General features: G+C 38.0%; 1 protein-coding gene across 36 annotated transcripts in view; it reads left to right on the top strand.

Moving 5' to 3' along the window:
* obscnb (obscurin, cytoskeletal calmodulin and titin-interacting RhoGEF b) overlaps positions 1–21,931 on the top strand; it is a 54,431-nt gene that overhangs the window by 15,907 nt on the left and 16,593 nt on the right. For 2 of the 36 annotated variants that reach the window (XM_079601379.1, XM_079601347.1), the window contains exons 24-52: positions 30–191; positions 287–391; positions 529–795; positions 1,269–1,538; positions 2,237–2,503; positions 2,683–2,949; positions 3,061–3,327; positions 3,475–3,744; positions 3,853–4,122; positions 4,241–4,507; positions 5,529–5,795; positions 5,925–6,191; positions 6,511–6,777; positions 6,990–7,256; positions 9,541–9,807; positions 10,146–10,412; positions 10,681–10,947; positions 11,189–11,830; positions 12,328–12,597; positions 13,122–13,391; positions 14,170–14,448; positions 14,818–15,075; positions 15,280–15,546; positions 15,774–16,046; positions 17,894–18,160; positions 18,826–19,101; positions 19,339–19,611; positions 19,698–19,988; positions 21,659–21,928. In XM_079601379.1, coding sequence (XP_079457505.1) covers positions 30–191; positions 287–391; positions 529–795; positions 1,269–1,538; positions 2,237–2,503; positions 2,683–2,949; positions 3,061–3,327; positions 3,475–3,744; positions 3,853–4,122; positions 4,241–4,507; positions 5,529–5,795; positions 5,925–6,191; positions 6,511–6,777; positions 6,990–7,256; positions 9,541–9,807; positions 10,146–10,412; positions 10,681–10,947; positions 11,189–11,830; positions 12,328–12,597; positions 13,122–13,391; positions 14,170–14,448; positions 14,818–15,075; positions 15,280–15,546; positions 15,774–16,046; positions 17,894–18,160; positions 18,826–19,101; positions 19,339–19,611; positions 19,698–19,988; positions 21,659–21,928 — 7,917 coding nt within the window. The remainder of the gene's footprint in view (positions 1–29; positions 192–286; positions 392–528; positions 796–1,268; positions 1,539–2,236; positions 2,504–2,682; positions 2,950–3,060; positions 3,328–3,474; positions 3,745–3,852; positions 4,123–4,240; positions 4,508–5,528; positions 5,796–5,924; positions 6,192–6,510; positions 6,778–6,989; positions 7,257–9,540; positions 9,808–10,145; positions 10,413–10,680; positions 10,948–11,188; positions 11,831–12,327; positions 12,598–13,121; positions 13,392–14,169; positions 14,449–14,817; positions 15,076–15,279; positions 15,547–15,773; positions 16,047–17,893; positions 18,161–18,825; positions 19,102–19,338; positions 19,612–19,697; positions 19,989–21,658; positions 21,929–21,931) is intronic. The other 34 variants (XM_079601358.1, XM_079601380.1, XM_079601377.1 and 31 more) reach the window with 34 other exon arrangements.

Below are 21,931 nucleotides of genomic sequence, written 5' to 3'. Positions count from 1 at the left end.
ATGAATAAATTGTATTTGAATTCTTGCAGCCCGAGATATTAAAATAGTAAAGCCACTGCAGGACACAGAGGTGACAGAGAAGGAGAGTGCAACGTTTGTTTGTGAGGTCTCTCACGATGAAGTAGAGACTCAGTGGCACAAAGGGGATGCCAAGCTCAAAGCCGGAGACAACATCAAGATGAGGCAGGAGGGTGAGTTGAACTGAATGTACTAACAAGCATAAATTCAGTTCCAATAGGGACAGATCAATAACTCTCAAACTAATTTAAAACTCTCTTTCTCTCAGGAAGAACATACGTACTACTTTTCAAATCTGTAAAGGCTGAGGATGCTGGTGAAATCAAGTTCACAGCTGAGAAGGCCTCTTCAACCGCTAAACTAAAAGTTAAAGGTTCGTAGTCATGTGTCTATCATATCTGCATGCATTTTGCATTTAGTGTTAAGACTAATGAACTACAGCCTGGGCTGTGTAGTGTTTCTACTGTTGTCTAACAAATCACCCCCCAAGTCACCTTATAATCGTTACAGAACTGCCTGTCAGATTTGTGAAGAAACTGAGAGACAAAATCGCCATGTTCAAACACCGCGCATACTTAGAGTGTCAGGTGTCACGGGCCAGTGCTAAAGTCACATGGTACAAGAACAAGTCGGAGCTCAAACCCAGCGAGAAGCACGAGATCACCAGTGAGGACATCTACAGGAAGCTCATCATCATTGACGTGGACTCTGATGATGAGGACACATACATGTGTGACGCCACTGATGATAAGACTTCATGTCAGCTACTAGTAGAGGGTAAAAACCTTTTCAGTTATGATTAAAATAATAACATTTTAGGATGAAAGCACAACTGAATTCATGAAGCACAACCACACACTATTAAAGAAGAAAACTAAAAGGAAAACTGACTGTAAAAGGGTGGACATAATGTAATTGCATGTTTTTACTTATTTGATAACAGTTTGTAGATCAGTTTTAATTGATCTGCAACATACAAGAATGAGCCTGTTTGTGATTTTAACTATATTTTAAAAATCTTATTTATCTTATTAATTTGCCCTTCTAAACAGGGACAAATTAATGTTTGCTTCGAGTTTAAATTTCTGTTATGTAAATTTAGCTTACATGCATTTTGTTTTATTTCCACGCAGTGTCATAAGTTTGACTTTTCTGAAGTCTAAAGTATTTTTAAAAAATTGTCTTTATAAACTTTTTATGTAGCAATTTTGTTTTGACACAGCACTATTCTGTATCATCACAACTTTCAGAGCAGGCTATCAGCATAGTACGGGAGCTGAGTTCTGTGGAGGTGACTGAGCCATTTGCCGCCCACTTTGAAGTGGAAGTCAGCGTGGAGACAGTCAAACCAGTGAAGTGGATGCTGAATGGGGAACAGCTGAAGGAGAGCGCAGATATCGAGATGGAGAAAGAGGGAACCATGCACCACCTCACTTTTAAGAAGACCAAGGCCTCCATGTCAGGCCCAGTACAGTTCACAGCTGGAAAGAGCAAATCAACAGCTGAGCTCAAAGTGAAAGGTTAGGGACTTGGTTTAACTCAACATCTAGTTTTAGATTTGAGCATTTAGATTTGCAAAATAACCACTCCAAAAGTGATCTAATTTGAATCTAATAATTCCAATTAAATCGTTTTTGATATTGATGCAAGATAGAATTGCTACAGAAATGTTAGCTATTGTAGAATAGAAATTGCAGCAAAAATGTTTAGGCTGAGTGCTTTAAAGAGCTTTAAAAAGGTATATTTTGTTCTGGTTATACAGATGAAACTCGAAAAATTTTGATATCATGCAAAAGTTTTTTTATTTCAGTAATTCAACTTAAAAGATGAAACTAATATATTATATAGACTCATTACATGCAAAGTGAGATATTTCAAGCCTTTATTTGTTATAATTATGATGATTATGGCTTACAGCTTATGAAAACCCCAAATTCAAAATGAGAATATTGTGAAAAGGTTTTCATAAGCTGTAAGCCATAACCATCAAAATTATAACAAATAAAGGCTTGAAATATCTCACTTTGCATATAATGAGTCTATATAATATATTAGTTTCACCTTTTAAGTTGAATTACTGAAATAAATGAACTTTTGCAGGTTATTCAAATTTTTCGAGTTTCACCTGTATGTTTACTACAGATTAAATGTAATGCTGTAGGATATAGTAGTTTTGTGAAGTTTTGTTTTCTAAGTCACTGTTCATTTCGCCCCATAGAGCGTCCCATTGAAGTCCTTGAGCCTCTCAAGGATGTGTCTGCCAAGGAGAAGACTTCCACCACACTGTGCTGCAAGTTCTCTGCCCCACCAAAAGAAGTGCAGTGGTTTAAGGGTCAAACTGCTTTGGAGGCTTCTAGCAAGTACAGCATGAACCAAAAGGACGCCAATGTGCAGCTGATCATACAAGTTTTGAGTGCAGAGGACTCTGGAGAGTATCGCTGTCAGGTCGGGGTCTGTGAGAGCAAAGCCGTTCTCAAAGTAGAAGGTAAAGTCATAAAGAAGGCATTCGAAGCATGTTGTTTCAAATTGCATTCCCTTTATACATACAGCCCGCTAGGGTTAGGGTTGCTTGTAAGAGGCTTTGACTACACCAAACAGGCATTATATAGGTGTTGTTGGTTCCATTCTGATAAAACTCTTTGATGTTTATTTTTCTTGATATAGTGCGTAAAATACAGATCACCAAACATCTGACAGATGTTGAGGTGGATGAAGATGGTGATGCTGTGTTCACCTGTGAGGTTAACTATGCTGATGAAGAAGTCCAATGGACGCTCAATGACAAGCTGCTGTTCAACAATGAAGTCAATGCCATCACCCATGTGGATAAGACCCATACACTCTCTCTCAAGAACCTAGCACCTGAGGATGGTGGGAAGGTGTCATTCAGCATAAGGGATGTAAAAGAAACAGTAGGCCTGAAGGTCAAAGGTGAGGTCATATGACAATGTCTAAATAAAACAGAAAAGTTGAATGTGAAAGATGAAGACATTTTTTTAACAGATTTCGGTTTGATGCTCTTTTTTATTTATTGACATTCAGAAAAGAAAGCTGTATTCCTGAAGTTGCTAGATGATATAGTTGCAGAGGAGAAGGGTACAGTGACCCTTAAGTGTGAAGCCTCAAAGCCCAGAGTGGCCCCTGTGTGGTGCAAAGATGGTACAGTCTTGTCTGCAGGCAAAAAATACGAGCTCCTCCATGATGGTAAGTCCTTGGGACTGACTATCCACGACGTCATGCAAGCTGACGCTGGGGAGTACAGCTGTGATCTTGGCACGGACCTCTCTAAGTCCAAGGTCACTGTTAGAGGTATGTCAACAAACTATGGTAATACTGTTGTGCTATAGTGACACTGTAGTGTCATTTATTATGTTTTTTACATGTATTTTTTTATGAAAACAGATGAAGATTAAGTTTTTGGTGTTTTTTCAATAATGCCTTTGTTGTTGACCCCAGATATCCACATTGGGATCACCAAGCGTCTTAAGTCGATAGAGGCAAAAGCAGCTGAAAACTGCACATTTGAGTGTATCTTGTCCCGGGAAAGCTCAGAGCAGTGCTCCTGGAGCTTAAAAGGCCAACCTGTCACCGATGGAGGCCGTTTCCAGATAAGCAGCAAAGGGCGCAAGTATACCTTAACAATTAAATCAGTCTCAGCTTCTGATTCTGGTGAGGTGGTCTTCACTCTCAAAGATTTGAGCTCAAAGGCAACGCTTTCTGTTGAGGGTGAGTAAGCGGTGTGTGCAATAAAAACAAGAGCAAATCATTTGAATCAAGTTTTAACACAAATTCGGTTTTGCTTAATCGAGGCGTATCTTATTTTGGGGTGGGTAGGTGAAGTTCCTACCATATCTAAAGAGCTTCAGGGTGTTAGTGCCAAAATTGGTGAAGATGCCGTATTCTCCTGTGAACTTTCTCAATGTGGCCTGGAAGTGAAGTGGTCCAAAGATGGCAAGTCTATCAGAAAGAGCCAAAAATATGAAATCAGTCAGGAGCAGATGCTCATAAAGCTGACTATCCACAACGTCACTGACAAAGACTCTGGAGAATACAGCTGCGAGGTCACCGGTGGTCCAACCTCCAGGGCTAAACTGGAGATCAAAGGTAAGGATTTTACCTTTGTTTTTACATTTACATAATTTTTTTAAATATACAACGGGGGAAATCCCATACTCCTAAGAAGGAGAAATATATTTACCTTGGTGTTTCATTCCCTCTATAGAACTGGCCAACAAATTCATTTGTGAGCTAAAGGACGCCACTGCAGAAGAGAATAGTGCTGTCTTCTTTGAATGTGAAACCGCCCATCCTGCCTCTAAAGTCACCTGGCTGAAAGGAACAAAGGAGATCAAGGCTGGAGGAAGGTATGAGCTGACGCAGAAGGGAACCGTCCTCATCCTCAACATGAAGGATCTAGAGAAGAGTGACAGCGAGGTATACACCTGTGACATTGGCTCTACAAAGAGTACAGCCAAATTGACAGTGAAAGGTAAGAACCTTGGTGTTTATTGCAATGTGTTCGCTTTGCGGATTCCAGATGCTTACAGTTTATATTGCTTTTATAAATTCTTTATTAAATAACTCCTCTGACAGTAAAGTTTTCGTTGAATATGAACACGAAAGTCAGAGGTAATGTAGGAAGGCAAGCTTTACCTAAGTAAAGTAAATCTTTGAAAATATTTCTGGTAAGTACAGTTTAAGACAGCATATGTGTTGTATAGTTTCTTTTTGCATTTTTTCATTTAACTTTTGGGTTTCTGTGTGGCGATGTTACTGCCTGGTATTTTGCTGATGGTCTCATACATTGTTGTCTGCAGAAGATCACCTTAGTTCAGAGTACTGGCACTTTTATATTATACTTTCACAATTATGTTTGTACTCTACATGTCATTTAGATTTCTAGCAAGAAAGTTTAATGGCAATTTGGTTAAATAGTCTTTTTTATATATGTGCTGGGATTGTTGTTACTTGTGCTTCTTATTACAACAATTGTTGTGATAGAATATATTTGTACTTTGTGCCCGGTGTGGCCATTGTGTCATGGCATGTGCACATGTATAATAATGTACCATTAAAATCCTTGTCTTATTTATTTTAAGATTTTATGAAGAACCCATTGAGATTTCCAGTTGATGTCTATCAAGCTTTCTGTAGAATAGTCAAATTTTAGAAATGGCACATCAGCATTTGTGTTGGTTTGTAAGGTTCAGTCTTTGTATATATATAGTATATCATATTTGTATTAATGTAGTCCTGGTACAATGGATGTATTGGAATAGTTTTTTGGTTTGTATATTTCTGTGATTATAGACTATTTTGACCACCAAGAATGATGTAAAGATATACATTAATAGCGTAATCCCATCCTGAAACAAAATAACACTGAACATCGGCTTATCATAACTTCCTTGTCATGCCTTCATCATTTCATCCCAATGATCCTCAATCCTGTCTTTTGGACGTTAAAACTATGAAGAATTTTAATTATATGATGCTTGTTCGTTCTCCAGTGGTGCCTGCCAAGTTCAAGGGGCAGATGAAGAACCAGCAGGTTACTGAAGCCGGGAAAGTTTTACTTTCCTGCGAGCTCTCAAAACCTGGCTGCCAAGTGCAATGGAAGAAGGGAACTGAAAATGTGAAACATGGGGGAAGATATCAGATAACACAGAGGGACACCGTGTTTGAGCTACATATTTCAGATGTAGTGACTGCGGACAGTGGAGAATATTCATGTGAATGTGGAAACGAGAAAACAACAGCAAGTGTTGTTGTCAGTGGTATGGATAAAGCTTATTCATTGCAAGCAATACACTGAAATGTCAACGTATATGTTGTCAACTTACTTGATCAATATGTAGGGTAATAATTGTTTTACACCTTTGATTTATCACACAATTACACTTCAGCATTACCGGTGGTCTTCAAACGTGAGCTACAAAGCCAAGAGTGTGAAGAAGGAGACAGTGTTACTCTTCACTGTGAACTCTCAAAATCTGGATTTCCAGTTGTTTGGAAGAAAGGAACGCAGGTACTCAATTCTGGGGAAAAGTACCTTATCAAGCAAGATGCAGCTACTTTTGAGTTGAAGATTGCTGACCTCAAACCTGAAGATGCTGGACAATACACATGTTTGTGTGGGGACAAAAAGACTACGGCAAACATTAAGATCAAGGGTATGAAGTTCAGTCTTATAAATGTGAATGTCTGCTTTTTCCATGTTCACTTTTTACTGAGTCAAAATACTTTTTATTTTATATTTTTATTTTAGTTGTCTGAAGGGAACTTTTATAGAGAGATTTTTTAAGATAACTTTACTAATAGAAAAATTTGCCAATCTTGTCTTGTAAATTACAAGTAAGATGTTCTTACTTGCTCTTATCTTGTCTCCTGTTGTCTTTGGGAGGTTTGTGAATGGTTTTTCATGTTGTGCTTTTAAATTATGTCCAGAGTGCACTATACTAACAAACTGTTACAACGCCAATTGCTTCTTAGCTTTACCCCTGATCTTCAAACGAGAACTACAAAACCAGGAGTGTCAAGAAATGGACAGTGTTACTCTTCAATGTGAGCTTTCCAAACAAGGAGTGCCAGTGGTTTGGAGGAAAGGAACACAGGTGATCCATTCTGGAGAGAAATACCAAATCAAGCAAGTTGGGTCTACTTTCGAGCTGAAGATCACTGATGTCAAACCTGAAGATGCTGGAATCTATAGTTGTGATTGTGGGTTTAACAAGACCTCATCTACCATTACCGTCAATGGTAGGAATGATGTACTTGAATGTAAACTCCATCTTGACACCCGTTTTATATTTTTTCGCATTTCTTTTTTGAATAGTGGTTGTGTATGGAATTACTTTAAATTTAGTTTTGCTCAATTGGTAGGGCTCACAACTGGAATACATATTATTTCTTTAATATTGTCTTGAGTTGTTTGTGTAATATGGTTCCAACATTTCTTCATGGTTCCTTAGCATTGCCAGTGGTCTTCACACATGAGCTACAGAACCTAGAGTGTGATGAAGGAGGCAGTACTACTCTGTCCTGCGAGCTTTCCAAACCTGGCATCTCTGTGCAGTGGAAAAAAGGAAGCCATGTTATCCAGTCTGGAGGAAAGTACATCATCAGGCAGATTGCCTCAAAGGTGGAGCTGAAGATCACTGATCTCAAATGTGAAGATGAAGGAGACTACACATGTGTGTGTGGTGATAAGACAACCACCGCCAATATGAAGATCAAGGGTATGAATCTTATTCTTTCTGGTAGTTTTTAACCATTCTTTCCACTATTCTGGCAAAAAAACAGTGTTACACATTTAAATATTATTCTTTGTTTGTGTTGGTGAATATTAATGTTCCATTTGTTATGTTAGGCTTTAACTGATTTCCTACAGTAATAAAATAATTTAGTTGTTCATCGTATAGAGCAAAATTACGCTCTTGCAGATGACATCCCAAAGCAGAAAACCATAACTGGAGATGTTGTTGATGGGGAACAGAATAATTCTGTAAATGATTAAATATAACTTTTAGATAATTTGTTGTATCCTGCTGTGGCTCCACCTGCTGTGCAGTTATGCCATAGTCTGACAGACATCTGTTTTGGTAGTGCCTCAGACTTCTTCTTTGTGGTCTGTTTTGCCTAGTTTGTTTTCTCTTCAGTTTAGTGCAGTTCATTTGTGGAACAGAGATATTGATTTAAGGCTTCAGCTTTAGTCTGACTTGAGTCACAATTCTGTCTTTGCTTTGTTTTCTTGATCAGCAGCTTGAATCCTTCTTGTTTGGACATGCTAAACTGTCTGGAATTAGTCAGTTTTTGGGGGCTTTCATTTAGTCAACATGCATGAAATGCTATGGTAAAATAAGTTGTAATCCAAGACGTCAGCTTGTTCTGTATTTGCCATTATTGTCTGACATGGGCGTTGCTATTTTTGCTGTAAGATCTTTATGGTTTTAGCCAAAGTCTCCAATTTACATGAATGTATCTTTTGTCACAGCTCTAAAGTTCCTTAGTTCTACCGCTGCCCCTGAAACAAACCTCCATAAATAAGAGAGAGAAACAGGCAGAGCTCAGTGGTATGAAACTGCGCATTTCTTGTCTGTCGTGCAGCACCTTTATGCGCAAATGAAAATGTGAATCCCAGTCAAAATGTTCAGTGATGCATTCTTGTGATTGGAGCGGCATGTGGCCACGCATTCGCTTTTGCATTATGATCGCATTTTTATTTGAATCTTTTGTTGTGGTGTGTCTTCATTTTTAATGATAATCATTACTTTTCTACATTTAAACTGATTGCCTGTGCATTATTGCTCCTCTTGGATATTGTTCCTATTGCTCCTACATTTTGATACAGAACAATCTTGAGCGAAGTAGCTGCTCCTGTTTTATATTTTAAATAAGTCACTATTTAGATAAGGAAACATGAAGCACATGTTGCTAACATGATATTGTTGGCTTTTTTCTCTCTTAAATATTTTCACTTGAAAATTAGTAGTGTGGTTTCTCCTTCAGCTTTATCTGCACCAATGCTTGTTTCAGTGTCATACTTGGTGAATATTTAGATGATTTATGACGGTTATAAAGAAGAGATTACTAGCTTGCATTACATGATATTTATCTTTGTTAGTGTCCTTGGTTTAGTAAAAGTAGCTTGTTTGGGAACAGCAGCACTGATGCTTTACATTACCAAATGTGATGGTCACTTCCACAACATTGAATATCATGGATATAAAACATAAATTGTGTTCTCTTGCTTTGATTGATCATTATTTCAAGTCTAGACTGTTGGTGGCATTATAAACTTAAATGTGTTTGGAGGTGTTGGTCGTTTTTTTTGTGAACTTGTTTTTAATTGCATCCCCCAACTGCAGCCTGTGGGATTTTTCTGTCAGGAGCCATTCACTCTGCTTTTTGTCTGAGTATTATTCTTTACCTTTGCAGGCTGTTCTTTCATAATTTTTCGTTGAAAATCTTTTTTTTTGTCTGTTTTGTGTCTCTATATTTAACACAGTGTCATTTTGTGTCTCTATATTTAACACAGTGCCGTTTTTAGCAGTTCGAAATAATCCAAAAAGTTATCCAGTCTTAAAATGGATCTGCCATACTGTTTATGGATGTAAACTGATGCAGTTTACTGATGATTAAGATTCTTGACTACTTCAACGCATCATGTCACCAGTCTCAATGTGGATGTTTTATTTATTATTTTTGAAAGATCACATCACATCTAGATTGCTTTAAATGACCATGTGCCTGTGCAGTGTTTTCCTTTACATCGTCTTACATTTTTAAAATTATCACTTTTTTTAAAACCGTTTTTGTGTTGACAATGAAGACTAGATGCCATTCTTATTCAACTTATATACATTATTGAGTTGATGGTGTGTTCTTCAACTTCAACTCTCCTGAATTAGGTGTAATATTTAGAAAGCATTTGCCTGTACAGATTTTGTTTTATTATAGAGTAGTGTAAAAATTACTTCAGCTGTAAACTCAGAAATACTCAATAAGTGCTTATCTCAACAGCTCACCTAGTTCAGTTTACACAAGAACTGTTAAACCAAGCGTGTGATGAAGATGACAGTGTTACTCTGCACTGTGAACTCTCAAAAGCTGGAGTTCCTGTGATTTGGAGGAAAGGAACACATGTGATCCATTCTGGAGGGAAGTACCTCATCAAACAAGTTGGGGCTACTGTTGAGTTGAAGATCATTGATGTTAAACCTGAAGATGCTGGAAACTATGCTTGTGATTGCGGAGACAGCATCACCACCGCTAACATCAAAGTCAATGGTAGGACTGAGCTTTTATTTGAACCCTCTTCAACAATGAAGAAGCTTGCTGTTTTCTGATCTACATAGCTGTCCTTCGATAATGTCTTCATTTATGGTAGGGTAGGGTAAAGTACTGTGTATTGGCTTGTCAGGTGTAATTTGTCTGGTTTATATTTTTGCCATTTACATAATGGTGTCTGTTTTCATCAAAGATCTTACAAGGTGGTACAAATATAAGTTAAGCAATTGCAGAAGAAAGTTTTTCATCTATCAGTGAAAGGCTTTTTTTGATGGAAAGTGTAAATTAGTCTCACAAGATCATGTTCCTGGTTCAACTACTTTGCCTGACTTCTTCAGCATTACCAGTGGTCTTCAAAGATGAGCTACAGAATCAAGAGATTCAAGAGAAGGACAGTGTTACTTTGCACTGTAAACTCTCCAAACCTGGAGTTCCTGTGATTTGGAGGAAAGGAACTCAGGTGATCCACTCTGGAGAAAAGTATCTCATCAAACAAGTTGGCTCTACTATTGAGCTGAAGATCAATGATGTCAAACCTGAAGATTCTGGAGACTATGTTTGTGATTGCGGAGACAGCTTGACAACTGCCAACATCAAAGTTAACGGTATGAGAAGACCATCTGCTTCAAGAATATTTACAACATTTTAATACATCTTTGAAATGCATGGTCACATTCATTCCTTGGTTATGAAGTGTGAATGATTCCACCATTTATCAAGTTAAGGTCAAAAAAGAAATCGATTTAATTTTAAGCATTGTTTGGAACGTTGCATTTGTGTTGACATGATCTTCTCTGGAAAATATTTATATTTCAACATCTGTGTGTCTGGAACTAAATATCTGGCATCTCATACCACTCTTTGAATTGTCAGCTCTTCCAGCCATCTTCACAAAAGAGCTGCAGAACCAGACAGCTATTGAAGGAGAGAGCATCATCTTCCAATGTGAGCTCTCCAAACCTGCAGCTCCTGTGGTTTGGAGGAAAGGAACTCAGGTGATCCACTCTGGAGGGAAGTACCTCATCAAACAAGTTGGCTCTACTGTTGAGCTGAAGATCACTGATGTCAAACCTGAAGATACTGGAAACTACGCTTGTGATTGTGGAGACAGCATTACAACTGCCAATGTCAAGGTTAACGGTAGGAGATGACCCCACTGCTCCATGAATATTCCCATCATTCTAATCCATTGAAATGCATTATCACTCTCACCCTGTGTTCATGAAGTGTGAATGATTCCACAGTTTGTTATGAAGATAAAGCTAAGGAAAGAAACTTAATTGTAACCTGTACTTTAAGGCCTTTGTGTTGTCTTGGTCTTACTTGTCTGGAAAATAACTCTACATTCTCTTGCATCATATGCCACTCTTTGAATTGGCAGCACTTCCAGCCATCTTCACACAAGCACTGAAGAACCAGACAGCTGTTGAGGGAGAGAGCATCCGCTTCCAGTGTGAACTCTCCAAAGCAGACATTCCAGTTGAGTGGCGAAGGGGTGAAATTGGTCTATGCCCCTGTGCTAAATATGAATTCAAGCAAGATGGTCACCATGCACAACTTGTCATACATGACCTTGAACCTGAGGACTCTGGTGACTATATTTGTGATACTGGAGATCGCCAAAGCACTGCATATTTGGAAGTCAAGGGTAGGCTTGGATTGAACTCTCGGTCTAATAAAAGTTATCATAATCCTGTATTATTTGAAGCCATTTCTTCTGATGACCTTGAAACACTTGTTTACTCGCCTTTTGCAGCACTGCCAGTTCTTATCAAATCATCACTGAAAGATTTGGATACTGAGGCTGGGGAAAATGCAGTGTTTCGATGCGAACTTGCAAAACCTGGAGCCAAAGTCATCTGGAGGAAAGACAAGAAAGTAATAGAAGCAAGCAACAGATGTCAGCTGAAGCAAGATGGAGCTGTTGCTGAGCTTATTATTTACAAGCTGCAGGGAGGAGATTCTGGAGAATACTCGTGTGAGACCGAACATGATCGGACATCTGCCAAACTCACCGTGAAGGGTAGGAATCGCCTGATAAAAGTCCTCATCTCTCCTAACTTTACCTCATCATTCTATTTTGATGATCACACATCTACTCCATACCATCCTCAATACTACTCCATCCATCCTCTCTTATGATATGCTTGCCACCGTTCCCAGATCACTTTAAGCGCCTACTCTGTGCACATGGTTTTCCACTTTAAATTTAACCTTTCTCCAATGCACTCCCACTTACTTTTGCTAGTTTATTTACGTACAGGAGTTTTTTTTGCGATTAACATAACCTTATACACTTTTTCCTTTGCAATGTAACCTTTTTTATATAAAGGATAGCTATCTTTAGCAAAACCTTGTGAATTTTGTTTAAAAACCTTAGCTTGTTGTGGTTGTTAAATCGATACTGAGGATCTATTTTTTGGCCTGTTGACTACTCCTGATATTTTTACATTTAGAATACATTTGTCTTGAAGGTGTTTGTTGCTTTCTTTGCAAAATAAAACCTGAATTTGCTTTCAGAACTTGAAATCACAATCTTAACTGGCTTGAAGAGCTGCATTGTCAATGAAGGCGAGGACGTTCATTTTGAATGCCTTGTCTCTCATGATAATGCACTCATTGTTCAGTGGACACTGCAAGACGTCCCACTACAGAACAATGAGATGAATGAAATCCGAATGGAAGGCAAAAGGCACACACTCACACTAAGAAGTGTCACCCAGAAAGACTCTGGCACGGTGTCCTTCCATGTGGGTGCCCACACTTCTTTTGCTTGTCTTACAGTCAGAGGTAAAACTAAAGAACTTTTTAGATTTATTTTCACTCCTTGAATGATCACAGTGGGTTTCAAACACATGCACTGTTGCGCACGTGTTTAGTGTGTCTGATCATCCTATTTCCATATACATATTCAATACATTCCACATATGTAATATATCTTGCATTTATCTTTGTTTGATGCATGCTTTAATGCTTCATATTGCAAAAAAATTTATTACAAATAAATTGTGACCAGCAACTTTTTATGCATGTACGTTTTCTGTTTTGTCTTCAATTGTCAAATATGCCTTATCTTGACCATTGCTTGTTAGTATGTTGAGTTTTGGATATTGCATTTAGAAGATTGACTATTCAATCGTTAATGATTAATTTGATCTATAACAGAAATGCTGCAAAAAGCACTCCAAAGTTAGGCTTACTTTTGTCCCTGGCTGAGAAATTGCAAAGGAAATTTGTTAACACCTCATTATTTTCAGGTTTAGGGTGTTGCACATGTCTCATGTTGTGTTCTATGTATCACTGTTTCCCACCAGAAATCCCTGTGCTATCATTTTCGAAGGAGTTGACAAGCCAGGAAGTCACAGAGGGAGGCAGTGCCTCATTATGCTGTGAAACTTCAATCCCTGGTGCCAATGTGACCTGGAAGAAGGGCACTCAGTTCCTATCTGATGGAAAGAAATATTCCATAAAGAGGGATGGCACAATCCAAACCTTGGAGATCCTTAAGCTATCAGTGGAAGATGGTGGCGAGTACATATGTGAAGCAGGAGACAAACGAAGCAAAGCCACATTAACTGTCAAAGGTAACTATCTTGATTCTTCCTTAGGGATGGTCTCCATTTTGCATTGTTCCTATGCTGAAGCAAAAGTACTTATTATTATTATTGGCACCTCAAATTATAATTACATTAAGTAGCTTTTATGTTTTAGATTGTCATTAAGTTTGGCATGATCCAAGTAGTCAGAATGCAGTATCTAAAGTAAAATATCAATGAACTAATGAGCATAGCATGATGCTAAGTTTATAATAATAAACTACTCTGTTTGGAGGATTAATAAATACTCTCACATTCTCATTCACTTCTAGTAGATTAAAAAATACTAAAACATAAATAAATAAAAGATATGCCCCCGGTTTCACAGACAATGCTTAAGCCAAGTCCTAGACTACAATATATATCTGAGCTGTTTTAACTGAATGCAACTTGCACTGGCATGTCTAAAAAATGTCAGTCCCATTGTTTTTTCTCAAGATGCACAATACACTCTGAGTTGTTTCAACCCAATTTGGGGTCAAATATGGACAAACCCAGCCGTTGGGTTACATTTTTAGATTACATTTTTAACTCAACATTTGGGTTTGTCCATATTTGACCCAAAATTGGGTTGAAACAACCCAGCATTTTTTGGCACGTTTATAAAAGCTAGTTCAATGTCCTAAATTAGCTAAAGCCTAATCCAGGCTTAATATAAGCCCTATCTGTGAAACCAGGCCATAAGTACAAGTCAGTGGTGGGAAATTTACCTCATTTGACTTTTTGGAAGATCCTCAATAGTCCCTTTCATCACGTTCCTTCCCAGAATGTGTAAAAATCACACGAGAATTAAAGGATGTGACTGTGATAACGGGCGAGGATGCTAACTTCAAGTGTGAAGTGTCCCAAACAGGGGTTACGAATGTTGAGTGGTGGCTCGGCTCCAACCACCTTCAAAACAATGACTTAAATCAAATCAGCACCCAAGGAAGGGAACACAGCCTAGTGCTGAAAATGGTCACACCCGATGATTCAGGTGATGTAGCCTTTGTGGTTGGCCCTGAGAAGAGTGTTGCCTACTTGATGGTGCAGGAGAAACCCAAAGGTAAAAGACCCTTATGGCTAACAGTGTTCATTGGTGATAAGCAATAATCTGTCTGTCATTAGGTAGTAGCTGCATTAATTTTGCGCAATCATAACAAAAGGCTTCTAGCTGCTTTTCCATCTGCTTTGGCCATTCTACATCTACACTCCAAAATGGTGTAGTTTTCATCCATTTTTGGTTCATTATTCCCTTTTCATTATTTAGACATCTACGCTGTCTTTTCTCTAATTCCTATCCATAATTGTTAAAGCATGAGTTTTTTAGTGTATCACTGTATCTGTTCAATGGCTTCAAGTGTCTAAGTTTCAGAGTCTTCAGGTAGACAATATGATGTGACAGCACTTGGGTTTGGGTTTCTCCTGTCCATAGTCGTATTCTTAGAGAAGCCTCTGGACTTGACTGCCAAAGAGGGTCAAACAGTCACACTGTCCTGCATGACTTCCGACCCTGAGGCCTCTGTCACCTGGTACAAAGATCAGGAGATGATAAAGGCAGGGGGCAGGTATCTGCTCTACAAGGATAGAGCCGTCCATCAGCTCCGCATCCTTAGGGTGGAGGAAGGGGATGCAGGGGTGTATACATGCAAAACCAAAGATGCAGAAAGCTGCGCCACCCTTACTGTAAAAGGTAAACGGGTTTGTAGGCCTGTGACTTTATTTATTTTTTATTTATCAACATGCCTGTTGACTATGAAAGTGAACACAAACCGATTCCAAAAAGAACTGGCTCTCTTGTGGAGCAAAGAAGATTTAGATACCTTCACAGATATCAGCAGCCTTTTTCAAATCTGACATTTACATTCTTTCAACTTGTTTTCTCATCCATCATCAGGGCAACCTGCATACTTCCAGAAGGAGTTAGAGAACCAGAATGCAATAGAGGGAGATAGTATCACATTGCGCTGTGAACTTTCTAAACTAGTTAAGAGTGTAGAGTGGAGAAAGGGTGGAGTGGTGCTCCAACCCAGTAAGAAATTTGAGATGAAACAGGAAGGATGTGTGCTGGAGCTCCATGTCCATGATCTGGAACCAGAGGACAATGGCTACTACACTTGTGATGCTGGAGACCAGTTGACCACAGCATCAGTCGCAGTGCAAGGTATCAAATAACACTCTTAAGTCAATTGCATAATGCATTTTAGTTTTAATAAATTTTTAGATGAAACGGACAGAATTATCTCATACATGTTGAAGGTTATTCAAAAATCTGTAGCTTTTCGAATATGCCCTTATGTCTTTATAAATGATATGTTTATGAAGTATACTCAATGTATGCGTATTTTTAGACACTGGTGATCTAAGGGTTTCTGTGTCTGGTCTCTGCAGAGGTTGAAGTGCTCATAGTGTCGGGTATAAAGAATACAGATGTGTTTGTGGGCGAACAGGCAATTTTCTCCTCCCAGCTCTCTCGCCGTGCCAAAGGCAGAGTTCAGTGGTGGCTAGATGGCACTCGTTTGGAGAACAGTACCTTCAGTGAAATAAGTGTGGGTGAAGACCATGTCCACACTCTCACCCTAAGGAACCTTTCTCCCAATGATTCGGGTACAGTCCTGTTCAAAACAGGTGGCCTGTCATCCTCCGCAAAACTGTTAGTGAAAGGTACCAAATGGGGTGAAGGGGCCTAGTAGCACTTGGCAGATCGATTTAAAGGCTTAAAATTAAATGAATAGCACTGGACTAATATTGTGTCCATGAATTTCCTAAATCTAAAAGTCAGTTACTCATTCGTTGAAGTATTTGAGTTGTCTTTTTTGGGGTGGGGTTTACATTTCTTGATTTTTATAACAGTTACAGTCGGACCATGAATCTAGATTTTTTTCACAATTTGTCCTTTAATTAGTTCATTACTGTTGTGTTATTTGGTATTTGCTGTAGACTCATATTACTGAAAATAACTAAATACTACTACTACTCTTAATCCAAAGTATTTTTGCACAGACTACACTGGAGAATCCTTTGGTTCAGTGTCATGCTCAATAATGCAATCCTGATAGAAGATTTTTATTTACTTGAATCTCTTTTTGGGTTACCCATGCCTATAATGGAATATTGTTATCTAGCTAGACACTTTACTATTAGGCAAAAGTATACAGTAAGATTAGTAGTAAGGTTGAAAACAAAAATATGTATTTTTATTGGAAATTCATGGATCCATGTAGTTAATGTGCCATGTATTTCTAACCTAAAACAACAGTAGATTTGGCTGCAATATCTTGGCTTACTAAATCGGCATACTAATTAATAATAAATTAGTACAATGATTTTGGATTTGTATATGGACCATTGTATATGGATTTGTATAACGCTAAGGAAAGCCACAAAAACGTTTTTGGTTTCATTTGTGTTAGACCTATGTAACCTTGTATTATAATAAATAAGGTTACAATAAGGTTACAATTGGTTTGACTTTAAAACATGTGCAAATGATAAACTGGCCTGCTGGGCATCAGGCAGTCCTTACTGTCGAGCCACACACTATTTATAAAAGACAGTATAGTGTGGCTAAGATATAAACTTTTTTTCATTCATATTAGGACTGTCGATAAATTACGTGATAGTTAATCACAATTAATCATATTAATATTTGCTGAGAAAAGTCCCCAAATGAATAATCTAAATTATTCAAATTCAAAGACAACATTATTCATCACAAAAGGTGTCTCTAGCAGTCAGTATATTTTTTGTTTTATTTGCATATAATTAGACATACATACAGTAAGCCTAGCAATATCCCAGCAATCCATTTTAACATCCACAGCAATCCATTTTACATATATATTTTATATATGTATATATAATTATAATAATTATTAATTATTACATAATTATCATTATGTCTGAATCAGCTATGAACGCTTGAATGTGTATTGCCTACTCTCAGTATGTGTGGTTTGATGAGAGGCATTTCACTGGTGTAGCATATGGGCCTGCATTGACTGCAGACTAGCAAAAACGCTGCATTAATTTTTATCACAGTATTTTTATATATGCAATTAATTCTACTAAATTAATGTGTAAACTTGAAAAGAAAAATGGTCTTACATAGACTCTTAATAAGACCATTGTACTCATCAATCTTAACTACGCTTCTGTTTTTGTGCTGCATGTACTTTTTCTAGAATTTGGCCTTAGTTTGACTTGACACTGCAACTAGGCATCTGTTGGTTGTAATTGACCATGTCCTTGGTCAGTTTGGAGTAGAGAAGCAAAAGATGATACCATACTTAGTATCTGACTTAGAAATAAAATGTGAAAGGCTAAAGAAGAAAAAGTTACAGCAGTGACTAAGATGATGAAGTTGCAAAGGTTGCTGAGACTTGTATTTCAGTTGCAAATTAGATTAAATAACACCCAATACCTCAAAGAGGATTGAGGTGAAGAACTCTACTCCAAAGTCCACTGGGGTTTTGAGAAAATGACTTATCCCCACCACTGACCCTCTATAGATCCCAATGTGGAGGTGGTCAGTGCAATGGAGGACCTACATGTAGCAGAGAACCAGCCTGCAGAATTCATCTGTCAGTATTCTCGGCCAGTCAAGGCCATATGGAAGCGAAACGGCATACCTGTGCAAGCAGACGGTCGCAGGGTAATAGTGGAACAGGACTGGACTGTTGCAAGGTTGTACATTAGCTGTGTGGAGACCCAGGATGGGGGGATGTACTCCTGTGAGGCAGAAGGAACCTCTGTTGTGGCACATCTCAGGGTGCAAGGTGAGCACACCTGTAGACGAGGAGAATCTATGTGTCATTCATAACTCAAAAGTTTGGATCATCATCATCACAAAGACTCAGTATAAGGGCTTACTAAAAGGGGTTTTACAGGGACAAGTCTTTAGCAATTTGATGTTGATGGTTTCACATGACCACGATACCAAAATGTCATAGTCAAAACCAGTGAAATATAATTCTCAAAATCTAATACGACACACCTCTTTATAAAAAAAGTTTATTACTAAATAAAAACTTTTTAACAAAATCCATCTTTCAGGTTTTTTTCTTCCAGAATTTGTTTTATTTTTGCAATGTATTTTGTATTTTTATGCATTTTAAGCTGATATTCAAAGGCACCCGCAAAAAAACATTTTTTAATTGTTTTTACTCAAGTCAAAAAATGCTGTTTTTCATCTGGCTGGCTATGCAGTAACCATCATGAGCTTTTATTGCAGCTACCTTTGCTTCTTATGCTACTCAATACTGAATGCTATATGCTAGTGAAATGTTGAAAGAATTGTTCATTGAGTGTGATTGTGCTGAATTCAGTTATTGTTTTGAGGTCAGAAGTTCTTCCAAAGTCAATCAGTTAAATACTAACTACAGCAACTTGTTTTGGTATGTAGAAAACCAGTGTTTTTTCAGGTGTTGTGTTTCTTTTGCAGCTAAACCCATTGACATTCTCCAAGAGCTGAGTAACATGGAAACCATTAATGGTGGGGAAGCACTTTTTGAATGCGCCTTGTCACGTCCTGAAACCAAAGACTGGCGGTGGTTAGTCGATGGCAAGTCTGTAAAGGAGTCGGCAAACGTAGAGATTGTTTCCTTTGAGAGTGGCCGACGCCATCTTCTGCTCTTAAAGGACTTGCATCCTTGTGAAAACACAAGGGTTACATTCCAAGCTGGCACTTCATCAACTACTGCTCTTCTGACTGTCAAAGGTATGGCATTTCTTTTTTATTAGCAATACATTATATAAAGGTTTAACAACATGTTTTATCAAATAAAAAGGACTCTTTTAGGCCATGACTGTATTTTGAATAAACATGCACCTTATTTTCTATTTTAAAGCTTTGTTATAGCTTTGTTTACTATTGTTTTAGTTTCATGCTCTAGTTTCATCATATATTAAATATGATGCTAAATGCATTTGTATGTTATGAATGTGTTCTGTACAGCTTGGCAACTGGAGGTGGTCAAGCCTTTGGAAGATAAGACCGCCATTGCAGGAGAACAAGTTGAGTTCACATGTGCTTTGAATGAAGCTGTGCCTGAGAGTGAAGTGACTTGGTATGCAAATGGTGTCGAGCTTCAACATAATGACCAATGGGCCATGAGAGCCAGCGGCTCTTCCTACAGCCTCATTTTGAAGAAAGCCCAGGCTCAACCCACACAGGAAATCACATTTGCAGCTAGGGATGCATTATCCATGGCCAAACTCACCACAATTGGTAAGGGTCATTTTGTACATAATTCATTACAATTTTCTACCATTACTTGCTGACTAACCTTTTTTAATTTTGTCTGGCATTTGTAGCTGTGCCTGATCCCCCTGAAGATCCAGAGCTGGTGAGTAAAGGCCCAACGTTCGTTACCTTGTCTTGGTTCACCCCTCTCAATGATGGAGGAAGCCCAATCATTGGTTACCGTGTGGAAATGCGTCTAGTGGACAGTGTCCTCTGGCTTCCCTGCCACACAGAACCAGTGTGCAATACTGAATTTCTGGTTGAAAACCTCATACCGGGGGCAGGTTACAGATTCAGAGTGGCAGCCATTAACCGTGCTGGCATTGGAGAGCCTGTCCAGCTGCCTCAAACTGTGACGCTTGGTAAGTGGATACTCACTGAATTTACCAATTTAGCGAAAGCAACCTTATAGAGTTCATTGTGAGTATATTGCATGTTAATCTAACCCAACTGCCTCTATGAGTCTGTATAGAAGGCTTGCTATTAGCAGTCTGCCCTAGATCAGGTTTCCTCACTCCTGGTCCTGGAGATCTACTTTCTAACAAAGTTTAGTTCAAACCGTTCTCCAACACACCTGGTTATAACTTAATAAGTAAATCCAAACACCTTGATTAGTTGATTCAAGTGTGTTTAAATATAATTGGAACTAAACTCTGCAGGAAATTGACTCTAGGACCAGGAGTGAAGACCTCTGCACTAGATGCTACAGTAGTACACTGTAAAATCTAACAGTCAAATGTATTAAATTAAATGTTCTAATTTCACTCAAATATTACTGAAAGTTCATTGCACTCAACAGAAAAAAATTATGCAAACTCAAAACTGATTATATTAAAGGGGTTTCTATTATGCCCTTTTAAGAAATCTTGATTTTGTTTTTGGGGTAGCTATCATAGCAACTACATCAAATGTTTAATTGGACTGTTAATAGAAAACACAACTGCAAATAATAAGACATACAAGTTGTGATCCATAAACAACAGTTTGTCTTGACAAAATGGGAACCGCTACGAAATGTGCAGTGCACAGACAAACGTTGAGGTTATAATGTTCAGGAACATTGTTTAAAATAACTTTTAACAGGATGGAAAAAACAGAGACAACACTCTTCATCTTCTCTAGCGCAGCTTAACCATCTTTTTTGCGTATTCTGTGGGCGGAGATTATTTAAATGAGAAACATTATGACTTCATAAGAACCTGAAAAGACGTGTTGTAGCCCAAACGAGCCATTTGAACGAGTTTTTGAAAAGTGTATTCTGTTAAATAAAATATCTCCCTTTGAAGTGGACTTTGAGCTTTGTAACCTTGCAGATCTTTTTTATGCTAAAACAGCAACATTACACACTAACTAAAGTTAAAAAAGTGAAAAAAAAAACATAATAGGACCCCTTTAAGCAGAACTCAAACTGAATCAGTTACAGCAGATTTCTAGTTCCCAGTGTGCTTGGCTTCAGACTCTATTTATTTAATAAAAAATAAAAAAAATGAAATGCGTTTTTGCACAATATTCATTTAGGGGGAGACCTGTCATTGGTTTATGTTGTTATGATGGTTTTTAAAAGGGTTTCTGTTATGTCGTTTTGGGAGGGTTTCCATTGTGCTGAAGAGCCTGTGGTTAAGCCAAGGATGGGCCAAAGTATGTAAAGATGTCAAAATCTCTACTCTGACTGCTTTGTTTAGAAGAAGTAATTGCACTTGCTGATACACTGATATTATCTTGCTGTACTAGCACATGTTATAGCTAGCTGTTAAATATAAGAGGGTAAAGTTAATGTTTTTAAATTTCAGCAACATAAAATATTTGAGTGGAGTTTAGGAAATAGCCTATACTTTTAGTGAACTAAATGCAATAAGCTCACTTAAATTAATTGATGCAATCAGTTTCCTCAAATGGTTTTACAGCGTAGTAGAACACTAAAAACTACTCAAAACAAGTTTATTTTCTATTTTTTGCAAATAATAATCTTAGTTCTTGTTGAGTTCTTGCTGCATTTCTTCAACTGTTCTTTGAATTGACCTTTGGTCTTCAGATGCACCAGTGACCATGACCAAAATATTAACCAGCTCTAAGCTCCAAAAAGGAAAGATGGTTCGTTTGGAGTGTGAACTTTCTGCAGAGAGTAAATCAGTCACATGGCACAAGGACAACAGAGAGATAGAGGTTGGAGCCAAGTACCAAGTGGTAGAAGAGGGCAAGAGCCAAGTTTTGCTCATTAAGGATTTCCAGTCTACAGACCAGGGTGTCTATTGTTGTGTTGCCTCAAATGAGGCAAAGACTTCAGTCAACCTCAACCTCGAAGGTA

This window comes from Phoxinus phoxinus (genome assembly GCF_949152265.1).
Source record: "Phoxinus phoxinus genome assembly, chromosome: 24".
Classification (NCBI taxonomy): Eukaryota; Metazoa; Chordata; class Actinopteri; order Cypriniformes; family Leuciscidae; genus Phoxinus; species Phoxinus phoxinus.
This window is presented reverse-complemented; position numbering and strand designations above follow the sequence as displayed.